General features: G+C 37.4%; 1 protein-coding gene across 1 annotated transcript in view; it reads right to left on the bottom strand.

Annotated features, from left to right (window-relative positions):
- Ccdc178 (coiled-coil domain containing 178) overlaps positions 1–23315 on the bottom strand; it is a 612453-nt gene that overhangs the window by 376615 nt on the left and 212523 nt on the right. The window contains exons 13-16 of the mRNA XM_045134754.1: positions 15132–15315; positions 6396–6458; positions 4789–4950; positions 3074–3187 (exon numbers count right to left, since the gene is read on the bottom strand). Coding sequence (XP_044990689.1) covers positions 3074–3187; positions 4789–4950; positions 6396–6458; positions 15132–15315 — 523 coding nt within the window. The remainder of the gene's footprint in view (positions 1–3073; positions 3188–4788; positions 4951–6395; positions 6459–15131; positions 15316–23315) is intronic.

The following is a 23315-nucleotide window of genomic DNA, read 5'->3' as shown; positions in this document are numbered from 1 at the left end:
TGTGATCCATAAGCTTACTTGGCAAATTCCAGGCCAATGAGAAACCTTGTCTCTAAAAATTTTGACAGTACCAGAGGAATAGCTGTTCTTTGTCCTCCAGATGCTTGCACATACACATGTGCACACTCTCTGCATGTACACACATTTATACACCCCTACATGAACACACAAAACAAACAAAACCTTTGCAAATCATTTATTTTTGGCACTATTTTGTCCCTAGCCTGGGTGACATTAGCTTCCAAGAAGTTAGACACTTCACATAAAAAGCTAGTTTCGTGTTGGTATGGAAGAAAAACCTGTTTCAAAATATGAAAATTATATTTTTAAATGGGATTTGGTATGCCAGACATGGAAGCACACACCTTTAATGCCAGCACTTGGGATAGATGAGATAAGAGGATGGCTGTGAGTTCAAAGTGAGCCTGGGCCTACAGAGTACGTTTCAGGTCAGCCTGGTCTCGAGTTAGATCCTACCTCAAAAACAACAATGAAAAGATGGTGGAGATACAACTCAGTAGAATATTACTTTTCCATCATGTCCACAAGCAAATAAATGCAAGGTGATAAATTCTTGTTGACATTGTACCAGAACAAAAGTTTCCTTAGAAACAGAGTTCAATAGCATGGCCATAATTCTTTATCTGGCCAATACTAAACTACTTGCATTTCCACAGAATATAGCATTCTCTCATGATCTCTTCATTTTTCAAAGTCTGTTTTTAAAAGGCTAAAATCAAAATTAAAATCATGTGATAATATTGAGCATAGAAACTGAATGTTGAATGCCTTCTAGTGGCATTTATTCTTTTAGGCTTGTGGTATTTTTCTATTCTTTACCATATCACAGTAAATGTAAATTTCCTCTACTAGTAATTCTCCCCATTCTTAGACATAACCTCATTTCTGATTTGGCCCATTCACAAGTTTACAGCTCCACTCTACTTGTTTTTGTCGTATTTTGTTCTGTTTTGATGAGTCATGGTATTAGGACTCCCGGAGCCCAGGTTGGCCCCATAATGATGATGTGCCAAGGATGACCATGAACTTCTGACCCTTTCCCAGTGTGAGAACTGTAGGTGTGCACTGCCACACACAGCAAGCAATTTGCTACAGTAATATGACAACACTGCTCACAAAGCACTAGTGTTTCTATTGTCTTGTCTACTCCTGCCCACTAAAATGGTGGTTGACTCTGCAAGTTAAGTTTGGACTTCAGCCTATTTCCACTGGGAAAATGTGAATTTTGCTTTTAATAACAATGATATTCTAAAGTACTCTTGCTGTGCACCTTGGAGAATAGATCCTAGTAATGGATACATATGATCCAAATAAGGAGAAATATGTGAGAGCTATTTTGTGCCTTCAGTGTGAAAACCTCAGGAGAAAGGAAAGGAGGCAGCAGGAGAGAAGTACTCATTTGGGTGAAGGGATTGCCTATATAATTCTGTTCACAGTGTCCTAGCTGAAACAGAAACAAACTGAAAATATTGTAACATTATTTCTGCTCTTGAATTGTATGCTTCAGGCTGAGAAATATTGTAGTTTAGCTATGTCTCCAACAGAGTGTCATAACTAGACTTATAATCCACACAGTCTTGCCATTGCAAAGATAGTAGCGATATTTCCTCTATCAAAATATAATATCACATTCCCAGTCAATGTATTCTCTGAACTTAATAAATAATTTGCTTACATGGCAAAAGTGAGACAGATGGAAAAAATTGTGAATGGATAAGTGAAAGTGCTTTTTTAAAACAAAATTTAAAATATTAACCTGTATAGTCAAGTTATACATTACTATAAGAATAAATGTTATATTAATGATTTAAAGTACAATATTTTAAAATAAAATACTTGCTAGTTTATTAGCATGTTTCTGTTAAATGGTGACTACTGTATAGTTTGAAATGTTGTATTGAAGGATTTGAAGCTAAAACATTAGATCCATCATGATATAAAATCCATCTATTAAAAAATATAATCATGATTCCCTTACTAAGATCATTTTTACTTGTTTTTCTTCCTTTCTTCTTCCTTCCTTCCCTCCCTCCCTCTCTTTCTTCCTTCAATTTTAGGCAATTCATAATGCTATTAATACTATCTTAGGGATAGATAGATGTTATAGTGGTTAAAGTGCTTGCCTGTGAATCCTAAGGACCCAGGTTCCATTCCCCAGTACCCACGTTAGCCAGATGCACAAGGTGATGCATGCATCTGGAGTTCTTTTGCAGTGGCACGCTCTCTCTCTTCCCCACCACTCCCTCTTTCTCAAATCAATAAATAAAATATTTTAAAATGTTAGACAAGGTAAACCATAAATTATAAAAATTTATTTCTTATGATTATACAGGCTGAAAAATTTGAGAACAAAGCACCAACAGATTTCATGTCTGCATGGGTCCCTCTATTTCAGAGATGGTACCTTCTCTGCCTTTAATTAGGCCCTTGAATTTCCTTTTTGGTTGCTAATTCCATTTATTCAATTGCACCCCTAATAACCTAACCAAGGGCCTTCTAACACTATGGTATCAGAGACTTTAAAAATCAGAAGTTTTGAAACACAAAAATACATTCTTTTTTTCATCTATGTTATTTTCTATCTTTAATCTTTTTTCTTTTCTTTTCATGTTCTTCCTCAAAATTCCAAGTGCTAGCAACAAGTACAGAAATCAGTAGTCTCTCACAGGCTGATATGAATTTTGCTTTGTTTTGTTTGTTATTCGTTGCAAATTTTGTAGACTGACCAAACACTGGGAAAAGCAGGGATTTCACATGTGATGTGGCTTCAAAATTAAATTAAATTTAAAAAATTAAAATTAAATTTCTCAGGCTGGAGAGATCATTCAGTGGTTAAAGACAGTTCCTTGTAAAGACTACCAATCCTGGTTCAATTCTCCAGAACCCAGATAAAATGCAGATGCGCAAAGGGGTCCATGCATCTGGAGTTACAAAAGACAATGGTATACTCTTCTCTCTCTCTCTCTCTCTCCCTTTCTGTATCTATATAGAGATATCTCCCATCCTTCTTTCAAGAACATAAAAATAAGTTTTAAAAAGTAAAACTTCTCACCTCAGTTTTTGTTAACATATGGCGGGTTTTCTTGCTCTTTTTTCGCAATTTTTTTCTTGTTGTTGCCACCTTTTTTCTAACACGTTCTTTCCTCCTAAGTATATCATTAAGTGTCTGAAAGACATTCAGAGTTTAAGCTGTGCAATATTTGCAATTACATTATCTAGTTATTCTGGCTTAAATTAAACAGTACCTAAGTGACTATTTTAATAATGACAATGTTTATTGTAATAAACAAAAGGAAAGAATTAGTAACCATGAATTACAGAAAACTATTATAATACTCTAAATCCAGATATTCTATTTGTATTGTCTAAGACATTAAAACTCTAATCAACATTAGTTAAATGTCCCAAAATAGATAAGCATGAGAAGAAATTATACATTTTTAGTGCCATATTTTAAGCCTCAAATGCAATGAAAATTACGAACACAGATCATCAGTAATCACTATACAAAAATGTATGGTAACTTACTTCTTCATAGAGCCTGTGCTAAATGGATACTCTCATCACTTATTAACTCCTAAAAATAATACAATATTAAATGGTGGCTGAACTACATACTGTAGACTACGTGGTTCACTCTGTAACTACATGACTATCACAAAATAAGGGAAAACAAAAGCCATTTTGTGTGATTCTTTTGTGTGATTCATTATCATCCTCAGACAATTCCACTGAGTTTCTTGATGTAATTAACAAATTTCCATTAATGAAGCAAGGGGTAGTAAGTATTAAAATCATTTATCCTCCTAGGTACTAATTCAGGTCATCTATTTGTCATATGAGCACAAGCATTTAGAATTTGTGAACACAGCACTAGTCAGAATTCATGTTTTCCTGCTTCACACCTTGCATAAGTTACTCACCCTGGCAAGGCCTAAGTTTATGACACAAGTAAGCTCCTTGCCTGTTTTACAGGAAGACTTTGAAGGTTAAAATGAATATTTACAATAGTAAACCTTTGTGAATCATATTTTTAAAATAAAGACATTTTGAACGTTAATAAACAACCAGAAATATAAAGTTGCATCATCATTTGCAAAACAATAATAATAATCATTTTACTAAAATGGCCCTAACAAATACATGTGTATTCTTCCTGCAAGACAGGATAAGAATGTATAACATTTACCACACCCTCTCCTTCTCAAAAAGATAAATGATGAGACATATACATATTTTTCTACTATTTGTTTTTCTTTGGGAAGGGCTAGTAATATCAGTTACTGCCACAAACTTGTAGTTTCAAAAATATTTTATCGACATTTGCTTTATTTTTCACCATAGCTGTCTTAACTTCTGCATGCATCAAAAACTTGCTATGTAAATGTCAAGATGGCTTATATTTCATTTTCAAGTCAAAATCACTGTAGCAATCTATTAAGAAGCAATGAAGACTGAATTATGATCTCCATATTGGTCTATCTCTCCAGAGAAGTCATTGCTCACTTATTTAAAAAAAGAAACATTTCCTAAGGACAGTCTAAGATAAGTTATAGGGTTCTAGGCAATAGGTTCTAGTAGGTAGGTCTACTGTGGACCCATAGAGCAGTCCTGATAGAGTAACTTCAGGTGTCTATGATTTTCCAATGAGGAGTCACAATGGTCCATAGTAAACTCACACTTATAACTTGCCAGCATACATATTCCTGTAAATTAGTTGTTAAGTAGAAATAAATGATGCCATAGTGAGTAATTATGAGTGCTTACCTCAGTGTGCTCTTGGTGGGTGGCTCTTAGTCGCATGGCATCCTCTTCAAGCTTTTGCAGAGGCAACTCAATTTCTGACAGTACCAAGGCATAAAGGGCTTTCATCCTCACGAGATCCTGCCTCTCCAGAAACTGGCTTTCTTGGATGGAATACAATCTTTTCTGCAAGCCAAGGTTTTAAATAATTCATTAGTCATTAATTACATAAGCCCTAATTAAGCCCCTATTAAGTGCTAGTATTTAAAAATCAAACAATATAGTCCACCATAAAAATGATCGGTTCAAATACAGTATTTAAAACAATGATTACAAGAAACAAGATAAAAATATATAATTGAATACACACACACACGTATATGTATATGTATATGTATAGTGTATATGTATATGTATATGTATATGTATATGTATATGTATATGTATATGTATATGACAATTATAAACAATGAATGAGTAACTGGCTGGGTAGACTATGAAATTTTTGAGCAAATATGTAAGAACTTACAAAAGAAGTCCCCACAATTGGCTTTACTCTAAAGCAAAGATTCAGATCATCTCACATTCACTAGAAATCCTTTGCCTTGTAGTTTGTAGTTCTATTTTTCTTATAATAATAAACATAATTTACATGTGAGTTTGGGAATGGAAAACACTCTAGTACTGTTTTAGGGATCCAAATATCCAACCTAGATTCCATAGAATATTCAGATAAAGATTAAAAAGTTAAACTTTGGGGGATGGGGAAATGATTCAGCAGGTAAAAGCACTTGTGCAAACATGAGGATCTGAGTTCAATTTGCAGCACCCATGTAAAAGTCAGATATGGCTTTGTATATCTGTAACCCCAGCCTTGAGAGGAGTGGGGGAAGGAGTGTATCTCAGGTTCCCCAGTCAGCTAGTCAAACAGAAAAGGGTGAGCTCCATTTATTGAGACTTTCTCTCTCTCAAGGAAAAAAGGCAGAAGAGTGACAGAGGACATCCAACATCCTTCTCTGTATCCATGGGTACATTAGTGGCATGTAAGTTATGTGGTAATCAAATGTTCTGTGGTTAGATATTAAAGTTCTTAATTAAAAAAATCCTACTCTGGACTCTAAATGTGTGCACACTGGGCATGCACACCCCACACATACTACACACACACACACACACACACACACACACACTCCAAGGAACAAACTTTGGGTTGGATATTTATCATGCTTTCATTTCACAATGTTAATATAGAAATATCATAGCACAGTCTGCTTTCAGGGTTAAATAAAGAGATTTGAGTGAGAGCCACCAAAATCAAAGAATATGTAGCATCATCACAATGGAAGCTGAAGAGTTAGACACTTAGGCATAAGATCCTACCGCCCTTTACTAGACTGGCAGAAATTTCACTAAGGCACAAAATGAGATATGAGTATGGGAGGTCAGTGTCTTTATGCTTCAGCAGACACTCTAGCTGTACACAGAGGGCAACTGTCATCAGCTAAGGAGAGAAAAGTGCTAGCTTGCAAACCAAGCACTGACAAAAGATGCCTCATTACAGGCAAATTTAAAATGCTAAGTTAAATGCAAATTAGAGGAAGAAGAAAATATTTAAGCCAAATTGTTATTACCTGAATTATCATTCCAGTAGAGATTTCACCTCGTGTGAGTTTTTTTAAGAAATCTTCTCTACCCTGTATGTTACAAAAAATTTTAATGAAGTTTTTTTTTTTTACAGAATATTAACAAAATAGTTTTAAGAACAATGGACAAGATAAATGTATGTATGTTCTAAGTTATAATGTACACTATTCATAATTTGCATGCCGTAATCTTTTTTGAAAAACTCTGATATTGAGGCAAATTTATTAAGTAATAAAATATCAGAAAACAGCCAAATTTCAGTTTAATTTAGGAACACAACTTCTGTTTCATATAGGCTATGCTTTATTCCAAATTTTAAGAAACTAAAGATCAAAATAATTGGAAAATAAAAACTAAACTGTCCTCAATTTCTCTACAACACTGTCTGATAATTTTCAGTATTACTTTTTCAGTATAACCATTCAACTATATATTTAAAAAAGCTAGTTGTAATTCAAAAGCAAAGCTGCAAAGCGGGATCAAATTCTCCATTTGACTAGAACATCTCCTTTATAAAAGCTCATACCATGAAAGCCCAAAAAAATTATAAACATCTCCATGTTACCTGGATAAAATATCTTAAATTATATTCATAGTCTTGCCTGCTAAATGATGACACACACCCAAGGTCAGAAGTCATCCACATATTTCCTCTGTTCCAAAGACTGGGCCTGTCTCCAGTTTCAAAAGATATGCATAGTTTTGCACAAAGGAGCCAGAGAGATTCTCAAGTGGTTCTCATTTCCAGATTTCATTGCTCAATCAGAGAGTAAGCCATGTTTTCACTGAAGTTAAGTCTCTTAACTGAGATAAGTTAATATTGTACACAAAAGATTTGGCTGTAAAGCTGAAAATAACTATAGGCAGCATATGAGAAATTATAAAATAGACAAAGAGTCTGGAACTACCAGAATAAAATGAAAGAAGGAATGAGTGAGTACCTTTAGAAATCAGTGTGTCTGTCAAAGCCAACTCACCCTGTTACAGTGAATGACTCTGCACTCTCTTGAGGGAAATGCTGTGGAGGAGGTCCAGTCCAGCATCTGAGAGAGGTTCTTTCCCAACTTCTCTGTCACAGGCAAATGACTAGTCTCCAGAAGAAAAAAGTATGTATGGCTGGCTGGGCTATTCACTTCATACTTGCTCCAAACCCAAGGCTACTAGGGCATTTCTATATAATCACTCAAGGCCTTTCTAAGACACCAAACCTCCTAGTGGCAACATGACTGTTCCACTAGGACTCTGGAAATATGCCTAGAAGCTGGGTGCTTCCTGAAAAAGCATGTGGCAGGACCACGAGAACACTTCTCTTCTCATCTTTTTGGCCCAAGCAGTTTCCCTCCAGCACTGATTGTACATTTAAGTTTAGTTCATAGAATGCTTGTTAAGGGACACCCTTATAACTACCTAGGGACACTAAAGGGATGAATGACAAGCTGAGCTGAGATATAGTTCCAGCAACAACTAGGGGCAAGGAGCAATAATAGGCTTTACATTTCCCCCAGTCACACTACAGTGGCAAGGACAACCTGCACACTAGTCTCTAGATGTGGCTTTATTTACCAGGATGGGGAATAACCTCAAGCAAAGCAACTAAATGGTCCATGGTGTGAAACCCGGGTAGTGACATCCACAGGCAACATAAATACACACTGCCATCAATGACAAAACTTTACTGGTATCATTAATAGTGATGGCTAAAATATATTACATGCCTACTTGTACAATTATCTTGGTTTAACTTTCTATTTGAATCTTAAAAGTATCTATTTTGCATACAGGAATATTAAGACAATGCCCAAACACACAAAGATAGCCACTTTGTCTCTGGGAGCTTAGTCTTTCACTTAAGTAGGACACTAAGTCACACAACCTGACAGAGATCTCAGAGACTTTTGATTTACTGATTTAGGACCCCAGTGTCATCTAGATTGTTAAGGACCAGCCTCTGATTCTCATGTCCTGTCTGTACACAGCCATCTTGCCAGGAGGCTTTCTAGGCAACTGAAATATTCCTTCAAATTAAGTGGCTCAGCAGCCTATATAAGAGATTGAAAGCTGGAACCAAGACTTTTGGTAAAGAGTTACCAATCTTCTAGTGATCTCACAATGGCCTAAACACCTCTGCCCAGGAAGTTACAAGCTCCAGAGAGATGCTCCCTCACTTAGGCATGACGAATTCTGTGAGCACAGAACCAGTGGCAAATGAGCACCAATTACCCAGAGGGTGGAGGGTGGATTAGCACAGAGTTGAAGTATGGCTGGCTTGGTCAAACATAGACGGCACTATGAGAGGAAACGTTTGCAAGGAGGAGCTAGGAAATAAGAGAAAAGTATGGTGATTGTACAAAGTTTTCCTGATTTAATATTCTGGGTACCACTTTTGAGAATTTGCTGGATCACCATACCTTATCACTGTTTTGAATATACAGGGAAGTTTTGCTTAATTAGAAAGCTCTATGTTAACAGAAACCTGTGTATTATGGGACTTTGTAAATTGAGGCAAAGGTCAAATAGATGCTCATTTCAATTAATACAATGCTGTGGTAAAGGAGAGCTATGTGTCTGTGGAAGTATATTGGTGAACCTTCACATCTGTTAAGTGAAATAGCTACTGCTAGCCAGCTTTCCATCTGTAATGAATTCTGGAGCCAGTCAGTTTATCAAAACGCAGGTGTGTTTTGGTTTCTGGTTTTCAGAGGTCCATGTCCATAGCTGCTGGCTCCCTTGTTTTAATGGCAGGAACTTAGGGTGGCGCCAAGTACTCAATTGTCCAATAAGCAAAGAGGAAAAAGGGCAGAGGTCACCAGGACCTCACAATCTCCTTGGAGGGCATTCCCTCTATGACCCAAACCTACATCTTAAAATTTTCACCATTTCCAAATGGTACTACGCTGTAAGCCAAATCTAACAACATTTGGGGAATATTTCAGATTCAAACTATAGTAGGTGCTGTTGTCAACTTTCAAAGATAAGAAAACTGAGGCCACAGACATCATGGGATTTTTCACATGATAGTCATCAAGTAAGAATCAGCACTATCAACTAACTGCCTAGCACTATAGCTAGGGTATACTCCAGATCATTTTGCTGTAAGATCCTTCTTCCTCCTGCTAGATGGCCAGCACTGTGTCCCTCACATATTACTTGTTGAGATATACAAAACAAATAGGTGTAAGATTAACAAAATGCTTTTGTTTGCTAGGCTGTGAAGATAAATTTTAAGAGTCCTAGATTCTTTTTTTTTTGTTTATTTTTACTTATTTGAAAGCAACAGACACAGAGAGAAATAGGCAGAGAGAGAGAGAAACAGAGAAAGAGGGGATGGATTCATCAGAGCCTCCAGCCACTACTAAATGAATTCCAGATGCATGTGCCACCTTGTACATCTGGCTTACATGGGTCCTGGGAAATCAAGCCTAGAACTGGGGTCCTTAGGCTTCACAGGCAAGTGCTTAATCACTAAGTCATCTCTTCAGCCCTGAGTTCTGGAATCTTTTAAACGCAAAAATATGTTGTTGTTTTTACTAAAAAAATATTTATTTATTTGCAAGCAAAGAAAGAGAGATAGAGACAGAGAGAGAATGGGTGTGGCATGGCCTCGAGCTGCTGCAAACAAACTCCAGATGCATGCACCACTCTGTACATCTGGCTTTACATGGATACTGGGGAATCCAACTGGGTTGTTATGATTTGCAGGCAAGCACCTTAAGTGCTGAGCATCTCTCCAGCCCTGACTTTTTTTTTTTTTTTTGAAATCTATGTCCTGAGACTTGGGACCCAATAAAATGTCATAATCACACAGATTTTCATTTGCAATTAGCAACATAAGGGTGGCTGGTAAAATAATAAGTTTTTCCTTTGATATGGGGAGGAAGCAAGAAAACTGCCCCATGTTAATGAATTTTCTCACTGCTGTGACCAAATAAATACCTGACAAGAAAGAAAGAAAGAAAAAGTACATTTCAGCTTAAGGTTCACTTTCCATCATGGCATGACAGGTGTGGTGACAGGAACAAGAAGATAGCTAGTCACAGTGTAGTCAGGACACAGTCAGGAAGCAGAGTGATGTGTTTGTGCTCAGTTACCCTTCACTTTATATAGACTGCAATGCTCTAATGTCACTGTCCACATTTAGGGGGTGTCTTCCCATCTCAAGCTAACCTAGAAAATTCCTCACAGAGGTGCTCAGAGATTTGTTTCCATGGTGACTCTAAATCCCATCAAGTTCACAGGAGGTCACTAGAAGCACACACACAAGGAGCAAGAACATGAGGGGAAGTGGCAGACGCTGCCAGCACGTGGCTTGTCACTCTTGTCGTGCTCAATCCTGGAGTTCTTCAAATTGCCAAGTGACGATAAAGGAAAGTGAAAGCTCAGAAAACTTCCATAGCACAGTTGTTCCAATAAGAACTTCAACTAAGAAACCCTAATAGATGTTAAATTCTTTGGGTGAAAATTTGTTAGAAAAATGAAATTGCATAGTCTTACAATATGCAATATGGAAGAAATGGATCAATTTTTTGGTCTGAAGGAACCCTAGGAGGAGGACCCCACCCTCTGCCCGGATATGGCGACACCCCAAATCACTCACGAGAAGCGGTCTTGATGCAAACTGCAAGAGGATTTTATTCCAAGCGCGCTGGGGCCCACAGTCGTACACTGCACAGGGGTAGAGGACTGCAGAGCCCCGAATGCAGGAACGGGACAGTTTTTATAGGGTTTCTAACAAAGCCTGTGCATTAGACCAATCATTTTTTTAATATCAGGAGCCCGCAGGGTGCGAGCCAGTCAGTTTGTGCCACCCCATAGTTTCTAAGCCAATTAGTTTAATTTGTTCAAGCCCCTCGTGGACCAATCATTCTCTTATGACCTTGGTGGTCAGCATTTGTGCAGGTCCTTAGGTGGGGGTAGCAGAGTATGGTATCAGCCTCCTATGACCTTGGTGGTCTGAGGCAGGCTGCTACAGGTTATGGTGCGAGCTACTAAGGCTTACGGTGTGGGCTATTAAGGCTTATGGTGCAGGCTATTTACAGAAACCAAATAAGTGGTTCACTTCATTACTCATTTCCCATCCTTGAGGGCTATCTCATGCCCTTTTTACCTAGTTTTATATTAGGAGCGGGCTCTGATATAATGAGAAGAGGGATTCTTTACTTGCTTCCAACAGAGAGTAAAGCCTGGAGTTTGAGGTATGCAGGGGCCCGCTTAAGCTCCCTTTGGAGCGTGATAGTATTTCTGGGCTTCTGAATTCTTGGGCCTTTCAGGTCATAATGTTCAAACCTAATGTGATTATCAATGAATAAATGTATACCATGATATTTTGATATATTTCTTTGGCACGATGTTATGACATTGTTATATTCCAACCCAAATATTTTAACCTGAATTGAATCATGCATTAACAAGAAGATGAATCCATCTTAAGAAAAATTCTGTCAAGCAACTAGCATGGTGTCTTAAGAAATGTTCTGTAATGAAGTGAGGAGGACTAAGATTCAGAAAGGCTCAAACGTTCTAACATGGCCGGTCCAATGACCAGGAGAACTTTCCATGCCAACTTTATGTCTGTGCCCATCATCACATTAGAGTCCCTTAGCTCCCAATCCACTCTTTTGAACCCTGATTTGAGACGGGGAATTAGGCCCTGGAGTGAAGCTAGCTATGACCAGCAGAGGGCAGTGAAAGGGCATAACAGGCCGCAACAAGGGCTCCCACAGCTGCTGCTCTCTTTTTTATACTTCCTCCTGCAGAACCAGTACCAGTATAGACTGGGAAAACCAGAACCCTCATCATCCCTGAGGTCCTCTCCCCACCAACCTTGGCCAGCAACAGGCCAAGCAGACATCCACTGAGAAACAGTGACAAGTTTACAGTGAGGTCCCCGCTTGCCCCTTCAGCACTGGCTCCTTCTTCAGCTGCCTTCCCCCACCCAGTGAGGCAATTGCTGCTGGCATTGCCTCTTGTTCACTTCTTTAAAGGAAGAATCAGAAAAATGCTTTATGAAGGATAAGACAGAAAATATTTTAAAATTTACAAACCATAATGTTTCTGTCACAGCGATTCAATTGTGGTTTTGGAGAAAAAGAACAAAGGCTATTCAAAGATCACTTTGACAGGCCTGAAGGAGGACTGGGGTTTAGAAAAGGAGCCATAGCGGCTCTTGTACTGAAAAGAGCTCACCTCTGACCTGTTTGCCGTCTTGGCTTTATAGCAGCCAGAAACCAGAAGGTGGCAGCAGAGAGCCGTACTACAGGCGGAGACCCGCGCCAGACAAAAGTAGAGGCTGTGTGCGTTACTTGGAAGCCTTCCGAGAGGGGGGAAAGGACGCGAACAAAAACTACAACGCAGCTTAGAGCCAAGGAAGTAGCACTAATTTCCCTTCCAGCGAGAGACAGGAGCTAAGAAAAGGGTTGTAGATTTGAGGAAAAGTTTGAGATTAAGAATGAAATTACAATCTTGAAAGCAAATTGGGGATTTGTGCGTGTAAAAGGAGAGTCTGAATTAAGAGGGCAAGGCTGAGCCTGCGGGGACAATGGCCATAACACCCATCTGGTGGCAGCCCTCTCCTCTCTCTCTCTCTTCCTTTCTCTCTCTGTCTCCCTCCCGTCCCTCCTTTCTTCTCTTTTTCTTTCTTTCCCTGTTCTTTCCTTCTCTTTCTTTCTTCCTCTCTTTTTTTCTATCTTCCACCCTTCCTTTCTCTCTTCCCTCCCCATTTTGTTTTTTATATTATCTCCTGATAAAGATAAATATGAAGATTTTTTGGAGAAACTTTTTTTTATTACAAAAAACATAAGTTATCCTGACTTCCCAAACCATAGATATTACTTTCAGGGTAATTTGGTTTCTAGGTTCAAAGTTTTAAGTTGTTATCTTTGGGAGACTCACTCTACTGGGATCTTCCTTGGATACTAATTAAAAACAAGAAGTCCCACTAATTATTTAAAAAATTACATATTGAGCAAATGTATAAAATCCTGATATCATATATTTAACTAATATTCCATTGTTAAGAAATTTTCATGTCTACATTGTCTAGTATATATTTCAATTACATATGCATGGTTTTGTGAACATGGGCTGAGCATTTTATTCACAATATTGTTTAATACTGGCAATTCAGCAACACAAATTACATCATGTTGTCCTCATGGAGTACTTTCTGGTGATAATTATGTAACTAATTACAAACATCTTTAAACACTGACTTTGTTCATTTCTATAACCTGGTTATCTTCTTAAAATCCTATTTTTTTAAAATATTGGTGTTTTGCACATTATATGTACGTTTAAAATTCTCTGTGTGTGAATTACTTTCCAGAAAAAGTTTGAATTTATGCAGTCAGAACATATGAATCCATACATCACTATGTTTTCCATTATCAAATATTAGTGTTTACATATGTAAAACTGGGATAACAGCATTTTCTTTTCCATGAGATTATTGTAGAATGCAAAAGAAGATAATGTGTAGATAACTTATTAAATAATTGGGCATTCAACAAATAGTTATAATTTTTACAGTGTACTTAGAATTCCACACATAACCCACTTGTAAGGAAAAAGACATGAGTGAGTGTGTGAGGTATTAAGTTTTTCTTTTTTAGCTGGAGCAGCAAAGTTAGCTAGTGTTATGGAGTAATCTTCATGTCTATTAATTTGAGGATATGTAGCCAGTCATGCTACAAGGTCAATAAGTACAATATCATTTAGTAACCTCACAGAAGTACACATAGGTGTTGCTATAGTCATTTAAGATATGAGAACCTTAGATAAATAAAAGTTAAGAATATTTTCAATGTTCTCATTGCAAATTGTCAACAAAACCAAGGTTCATATTAAGAAACATGTGATTTCAATGTCCAGATGTTATCAACTGGACCAAATTTGCTTTGGAAAAGGAAGGAGTTTATGATTGATAATAGCAAGAGGTGGTTACATTACATTATATTGAACCCTCATCCTACTTGATCCAAAATGGACCTCTAAGAGAAAGATGACTTTTTGATTATCAGTGAAGTGATTTTTAAAGATCTGCAGAGGGGACTATTATTAATAAGGTTCAGACTGTACCTCAGTTGATAGGGCATGTATTCAGCATGCATAAGACCCTGGGGTTGATCCTTAGCTCGCTCGCTCTCTCTCTCTCTCCATATATATATATATATATATGTATATACATACATACATACACACACACACACACACACACACACACACACACACATATATATATACACATATATACACACATAGACAAACAATGCTATTAGCTCTTAATCCACATAAGAGATTTTTATCTCTTAAACCAAAATGTAACTATCAAGAAAGATAAGAAAGATCATCTGTAAGATTCTATCTAAGGATCTGGAGAGATATCTTGGTGGATAAAGTGCTTGCCTTACAATTCACATCCCCAGCTTCCATATCAGTGGTGGGTAGGTATGGTGGCACGCACCTCTAATGCAAGTCCTTGGGGAACAACGAGGGGGGACTCCCTGGAGAAGCTGGCTAGCTAGTCTAGCCAATTTGAAGAGCTCTCAATTCAGCAAATGATCCTAGCTCTAAGACAAGCCAGTCAGTAAGGGTCTGAGGAAAACCTTTGAGGTTGGCATTTGGCCTTTACACATGTTCCCACACACATGCATTCCTACATGCACACATACACAAAAAGAATCCAGATTATTTTTTTCACAGCTAAGAAGAACACAAATATACACAACCTTGAATTTTCTTCTCACTTCTGATATTTTCTCTTCTAACTCCTCTGTTTTATGTTTGGTTACGTGGTAAACAGCACCAATCTGATAAGCAGTCTTGTAGAGCTGCTTGAGGTAATCATTATTCTTCATCTTCACTTTCACTAAAGATTGAATTTCAGATTCATATTGCATTTTTTTCCTTACACTGTAAAAAATGAAGGCAATGTTTTTAATATTGTATCCCAAGAGAAAATATATTAGAAAATAAATTTAATAATAATAATAGTAATAATAAAGGAAGTAGATTATAGTTTATGTTTCCTAATACAAAATACGCAGTTAACTACAACCAAAATAGAAAATATATCCCAACACCATTTGTCTTCATCTCCTGTGAGTTACCCCTTATTGTCAGGCTATGCTGTGTCTCAAAAGGATAAAACCACCCATGTGAAAGGAATTACTTTCTTGTTGCTGTGACTAGATGCCCAATAATCCAACTTAAGAGAAGTTGATTTTTGCTATACTTCAAGGAAATAGTCCATTTTGTGGGAGTGTGGCGGCAAGAGCATGATGATGCTGGTTATATTCAGCTCAGAGTGAGGATCAGTGACAAGTGCTGGTGTTTCGGGCTTGTTTTCCACACAGTCCAGGACCCCACACCATGGAATGGGCACTACTCACATTTAGGGTTGGTCTTCCCACCCCTATTAATCTAATCTAGACAATACCTCTCAGACATGCCCAGAAATTTGTTTCCATAGTGATTCTAAATCCTGCCCTTCAGGATTCTCTGTCCTCAACATTCCCTAGGCACATATTTTCAGGTATATTCTGCATCTGCTGAATCATAACCTGAAATGAAAGTCACTTCTCTACACCTTTCTCTTCCCTTTCTGACTTCCATGAGATGTCTTTCCTTGAAAATCTTTGCAGTGAGAGAGCCAAGGTGTCATCCAAATCATGGACTATAGCTCAGTACTGTTGGCATTCAGAATCAGAGAATTCTTTTTTGTGAAGGGACAGTACTTGACTTTGAACACCAAACTGCAGGAATAGCTTCTTAGTTTGACACTTAAAAGCACCTGCTGACATTGTTCTGTGTCTTTTGTGTCAAGGGCACAAAATCATGCCTGATGACTACATTGATGACTGCTTTTAAGCCCAGCTATGTGCATAACCACCTGTAAAATATTTAGTTAGACCCTTATCCACAATAGAGGTCCAGGAGCTGCCAATTCTCTTTCTGTATTTATGTATATCTGTGTGTTCATATACATGTGTGTATGCCTGGGCATGTGGAGACAAGTGGAGTGAACTGACCAGTCCAACTGCCCATCCAGGGACTCATAAGAAAAGACTCAAAGCTGAGTCATTAGGTGGGTTTCTCATTACTTGGGGACCCTCTCATGTCCTCTTCTTAGACAAGGGCTCTGAATTTCCCCCTTCTCTTAATCTCCCCTTCTCTTAAAGCTCTTCCTCCTAAACTCTAAGCTACAATAATTTTGTTTTTCCTGAATATTATCCTCTCATCTATGTAGTTCATTTGTCAAATTCACAAGACAAGAATCCAGAGGCCACTGACTCAGTAGAAGTTTTGCTTGACAGTGAGTGTTCACTCTGCCTAATTCCTGAGTTTTTGCCCTCCCAAGAGCTGAGAAAGACTCTACTACTCTCAAAGACATCCCAAATTCCTGTATCAAAGCCTTGGAATAAAAAGGGTAGAAGAAGGAGCTGAGATAAGTGCAAAAGGGATTGATCTACTATTTAATAAAATTATAAAGGAAAATTTCCTAAATCTACAGAAGTTGATATCCAAACATAAGTGGAATACAGAATGCCAAATAGACTTTTACCAAAGAATCTCTGCATGACATATTGCAGTAACAATGTCAAGAACTCATGGGAAGAATACTAAAAGCTGCCAGAGACAAACATCCACTCACATACAAAGGCAAGAACCTAAGAATAACCTCAGATCTTTCATCAGCAATCCTAAAAGCCCAAGAAGATTAGAATGAAATATTACAAACTCTGGAGATAAACAACTGCCAAGAATGCAATACACAGAAAAATCATCTATTAAAATTGATGGAGAAAAACATATTCCAAGACAAATACAAGCTACTGTAATTTATGTTAACCATGCCAGCTCTACAAAAAAATAAATAAAATAAAAAGAAAAAAATGAAAGGAATACATTGCATGGAAGAACAAAAAAGATAGCCCCATCTGTGAGATTATAAGATAGGATGCACTCCATGAAAGAAATAGATGGACATGGGCAGGAATAAACTATACCTGATACAACAAACCATCATATTCTCAGAGGAAAAGGAAATAAATGACAATTTAACCAACCAGAACATCACCCAACAAAATGTTAGGAAACAGTAAGCCTCTTGCTATTAAAAAAAAAAAAAAAAAACAAATGTAAATGACCTTAATTCAGCAAAAAGGAAGAAAGAAGAAAGAACAAAGCAAATTATTGGATTAAAAAACAAGATCCAACTTTTGTTGCTACCAAGAAACCCATGTTGCCAACAAATATATTCATAAACTTAGTTTAGAAGGACGAAAAACAAACTACCAAGTAAAAGGAAGCTGTACATAAGCAGAAGTGGCCATCCTTAGATTAGGCAAAGTTGACTGTTCATCAGTATCATCAAAAATACTCAAAAGATTTCATTTTAATAAAGAAAAAATTCATCAAGAAGATAATATAATTGTCAATATTTATACACCAAATATTGAAACTCACAACTTCAGAAAACACTAAAGGGCATAAAGATAAATAGGTCCAAACACTAATAGTGGAGACATCCGTACCCCACTCTTACACTCAGATATGTTTTACAGACTGAAAATCAGCAGAGAATACTCAGAGTTAAACCATATCATTGATCAACAGGACCTCACAGACAGGCAAAGGGTATTCCACTGAAGAAATAGGGAAAACACATTCTTCTCAGCAGCTCATGGAACCTTGCCCAAAACTGATGATTTTGAACTGATTTTGGCCACAAAATTAACCTCAAAAATTAAAAAATTATATTGAGGTAATACTCGGTATCCTATCAGATCACAATGGAATGAAAGTAGAATTCAACAAAAAGAGAGAATATAGAAACTTCAAAAATTCTTGGAAACTAACATAGTTGTGAGTAAAGAAAGTGTTACTGATGAAATAAAGAACAGAATTTTAAAAAAATCTTAGAAACAAATTTGAAATAATAACACAACCTACAAGGCTCATTGAGATATCCAGGAAGACCTATGAGGAAGGCATATATAGCCCTAAGCCAATATGTCAAGAAATTAGAGAGATCTTGTGGTGGTTTGAATAGATGGCCCCCAATATATTCAGTTGTTTATTTGTTTGTCATTTGCATCCCTAGCCACCTGGCTGGAGGCAGTGTCACTGGGTGGATCTTAAGGTGTGGTGGTGGGTTTCAGGATTCAATCTAAAGATATGCAAAGTGTGCCTAGCTGGAGTTCATGAAGTGTGCTGTGGCTGTTGACCTTTTGGCTTGTGTTCTCTTTTTCTGCATGGTCCAGTGAAGGCAGGCTAGCTTCTTCTGCCATTTATGGAACTTCCCCTGGATCTTTAAGCTTCAATAAATATCCCTTCCTCCATAACTGTGCCTGGTCAGGAAGTTCATCTCAGTGTAGCTGAAGCTGTCTGCTTCAGAGCTTGGTACCAGGAGTGGGGTGAGATGAACCTGTCCATGTGGATGTTGATCTTTTGGAACCTTTGTTTTGGAGGAATAGGCATGGATTTGGTGCTTGCAAGTGAAGATGTCTTCTGGAGTAGTAAGCCAAGTTTTATGGACTATTCTGATGAGAGTCTGAAAATGCTCAGTGCAGACAGCATTGAACTTTGAAGCTTGGCTTATGAGCTTTCTAAGGGGAAGGAAAGACATCAGAGGACTTTGTTGGAACTGGGCTACTGGCATAAGGGCTGGCTGTGTCCTGCTACCCAGGCCCAGAGAGTTTGATCAAGGTTAAATATGTAATGGACTGATGTGCTTGGCTAGAGATATTGGACTGAGAGATTTAAGATTTTAAGCTGGAAAACTTTAAGCAAGTTAAATTTACTGACACAGAGACTGGTTTTAGATTACTAAAGCTGCTATTGTCAAACACATTAGCAATCTTAAAGGAAGATTTTCCAATTGCTTTACCATGGAAAGAATGCCTGAGGAAAGACTATCACAGAAATGCAAACACTTTTGGAAAGAGTTGACTGGAGAAGGAATCTGCATTTCAAGGTTATGATTTATTTTGTCTGTGAATTAAGAGTATGGCTGTGTCATGCACAACTAGTATTGGTTTCAGAAGCATGAAAAATGCATGGAGTGCTCTTGAATTGCACATGGTTCCAGGAGCAGCTGCTGAGACGCAACATGAAGCAGGGCATGATGCCCTGATAGGCTGAAAGAGCCTTTGGAAGATGGGTCGTGGTTTGCATGAAGACCTCAAGATGTTTGGATATACCAGGACTGTTCAAGGGCAACCATAGAGCACACTGTTGGCCTGAAGTGGAAGTGTTCCCCGACTACTCTGCCCAGCTGGAGGGGCGGAATTGGAAAACGTGGAGACTGTCAGTCTCTGGTTGTATTGGACTTGAACTGCAGAAGTTTGATGTTTGTTTGATGGTGGTTGAGTTTGCATTGTTTTAGTCTCTCCTTGCTATGCCTTATTCCAGTTGAAAATGTTTACTCTGTGCCTTTATATGTTATAAATGTTTAACTTGATTGATTTTACAGGTCTTAATATTTTAAATTGGTCAAGACTGTGGGGACCTTTGAAATTGAACAATTTACAATGTGTGATGGTTATAAAATCTATTGAGGGCCAGGGGCAGAATAGATGGCCCCCAATATGTTTAGTTATTTATTTGTTTGTCGTTTGCATCCCTAGCCACCTGGCTGGAGGCAGTATCACTGGGTGGATATTAAGGTATGGTGGTGGGTTTCAGGTTTCAACCTAAAAATATGTAAAGTGTGCCTAGGTGGAGTTCCTGAAGTGTGCTGTGGCTTTTGACCTTTGGCGTGTGTTCTCTCTGTTTGGTCCAGTGAAGGCAGGCCAGCTTCTTCTGCCATTTATGGAATCCCTTGGATCTATAAGCTTCAATAAATATCTCTTCCTCCATAACTGTGCCTGGTCTTGAAGTTCATCTCAGCAAACTTGAATCTGACTGCTATAGATCTCAATAAACAATCTAAGAATCTTCCTCAAGGCTACAGAAAAACAGCAACAAGCCAACCACAAACCAAATAAATGGCAAGAAATATTAAAGATTAGGGCATAAGTTAATGAAATACACACTCAAAAACAACACAGAAAATTAATCAAATGAATATTTTGTTTGCTAAGAAAATAAATAAGATCAATATACCCTTATCCATATTAGCAAATAAGGAAACAACCCAAATTAACAAAATGTATCTGTTACAACAGACCCCAGTGAGATAAAAACACCATTAGAAAATACTTTGAAAAGTTCTGTTCCAAAAAGCTGGAAAATCCAGACCAAAAAAAAAAAACTAATTTCTGAAGATATATGACTTCCCAAGGTTAAAGATGAAGAATAGCAATAACTTAAATGTACATTACAAGAAATGATATTGTTTAAGCTGTAATTAACACTCTCCCCATGATAAAAATCTCTGAAGAAGATGATTCACAGTGCAATTCTATCAAACTTTTAAGAATGACCTCATACCAACTCATCTCAAGGTGTTACACAACATAAAAAGGGAAGAACCAAATTAATTCTACCAAGCCAATATTTCCCTCATCCCTGCTCTGGTTAAAAACTCAAACACACACACACACACACACACACACACACACACACACATACACACACACAACGTAAGACAGTAAAAATAACAGCCAAAAACTACAGAACAATTTTCCAGATTAACCTACACACAAAAACTCTCAATAAGATTCTTGAAAACAAATTCAAGAATATATTTAGGAGAATATGTATACATCATGACCAAGTACAATTCATTCTTGGGATTCAAGTTTGGTTCTACAGATGTAAATCAATTAATGTAATATACCACACAAATAAAGGTAAAGATAGAAATCATATCATCATCTCAATTGATGTATAAAATGCATCTACACAGTAGAACAAGCCTTCTGGAGTCCTGGAGAAGGTTGTAAGTGTTATAACATACCTTAAAATGATAACAATGATATATGGCAAACCCATAACTAATATTGGTGAAAAACTGACATCATTTCCTCTAAAACCAGGAAAATAACAAGAATGCCCACTCTCACCACTTTTACCTGATGTTGTAGTCAAAGTCCTAGTCAGAGTAACAAGACAAAAAGAAGCCATAAAAGTATTAAAAAATAGAAAAGGATAAAGTCCAGCTATCCCTATTCATAGTTAATCTGATTTGATTCTTAAAAGGTCCAGTATAACCTATAAAACACTCTTAGAATAAATATTTTCAGTAAAGGTATAGGATAATAAAACCAACACAAAATCAGTAGCTTTCATATATGCAAGAATGAACTCACAGTGAAAATAATCAAGGAAAGTATTCCATTCATAGTAGTTGCCAAAAAATAATTACATAACTAGGAATAAATCTACCCCAAACATGTGCAAGAGCTCTATAATGAAAACTTCAAGACATTTAGAAAAGCAATCAGAGTACACTGTGATGGAAAGACTTCCCATGCTCCTGGATTGGCAGAATTAGCAGTGTGAAATAGTTATACTAACAAAAGTAATCTATAGTTTCAAAACAATTCCCATCCAAATTCCAGTAATGCACTCACTGAGCAACAGCAAAAATCCAAAAATTCATATCTAACCACCAAACCCCATAAATAGCCAACTCAATCCAAAAGAGAAAGAACTAAGCTGGAGGCATTATAATACCCAATCTCAAATTTCACTACAGGGCAATAGTGATAAAGATGACATGGTACTGCCACCAAAATGGACATATAGACCAATGGAACAGAAATAGAGGCCCAGAAATACATTCATACTGATTTGGTCACTTAATCTTTGACAAATGAGCCAAAAAAAATAAAAAAAGAAAGAAATCATTGGGGGCTGGAGGGATGGCTTAACAGTTAAGGCACTTGTCTGCAAAGCCAAGGCCCAGGTTCAATTCTCCAGGACCCATGTAAGCTAGATGCACAAGGTGGCACATGCATCTGGAGTTTATTTTCAGTGGCTGGAGGCCCCAGCCCTCCTGTTCTTATTTTCTCTCTCTGTCTCTCTCTCTCTCTCTCTCTTTCTCTCCTCCTCATTCTCTCTGTCAAATAAATACATTTTCATTGGAAAAAAGACAATGCATTCTATCCAATGAATGGGGCTAGTAAACTGAATATCTACCTGCAGAAGAATCATATATTTATCTTTCTCTCAAAGACCTCAATCGAAAACTTAACACACACAGAATGTACTAGAAATGAAAACAGGGAACACATTCTCATATATAGGCATAGGCAAATATTTAAACAGGATTCTGATAGCACAGGAAATATCCCTAAGCATCAGTTGGACTACATGAAATTAAAAGATTTCTGCAAGCAAAAGAAACTATCACTAAAGTGAACAGACAGGCTAGAGAATGGGAGAAATTTTTGTTTCCTCTACTTCAGACAAAGGGCTAATATGTAGAGTTAAGAAAGAATATAAACTGGGATTTTTGACACACACCTTTAATCTCAGCACTTGGGAGGCTGAGGTAGGAGGATTGCTGGGAATTCAAGGCCACCCTGAAATTACATAGTGAATTCCAGGTCAGCCTGGACTAGACAGAGACCCTACCTTGAAAAACCAAAAATAGTAAGGACTTCTATGTGAGCAGGAATAAAATTCAGTAGCAGAGGCCAGTACACCAGAAAGGAGATACAAAGGGAATATAAAGGGAGGGAGCAAAGGACTTAATAGGATGATATTGTATATATGTAAGCAGAACAGATTAATGCAGGTGAAAAGGCCTACATGAGGTCAGGGGAAAGAGATTGAGTAAAGGAAAGGTAGAAGGAGGGCTATCAAAATCTAAGAGTATATAAATAAGTTATATGGAAGCCTACTGTTTTGAACAATAGAACACACAGGAGCCATACATTGTTAATAGAAATTATTCAGTGCCAGGGATGGGATACATTCCAGTGAGTTGCTGGCCAGGGTGGTCCCTGATGCTCACAGCA

The sequence above is a fragment of the Jaculus jaculus genome, chromosome 15 (genome assembly GCF_020740685.1).
Source record: "Jaculus jaculus isolate mJacJac1 chromosome 15, mJacJac1.mat.Y.cur, whole genome shotgun sequence".
Classification (NCBI taxonomy): Eukaryota; Metazoa; Chordata; class Mammalia; order Rodentia; family Dipodidae; genus Jaculus; species Jaculus jaculus.
This window is presented reverse-complemented; position numbering and strand designations above follow the sequence as displayed.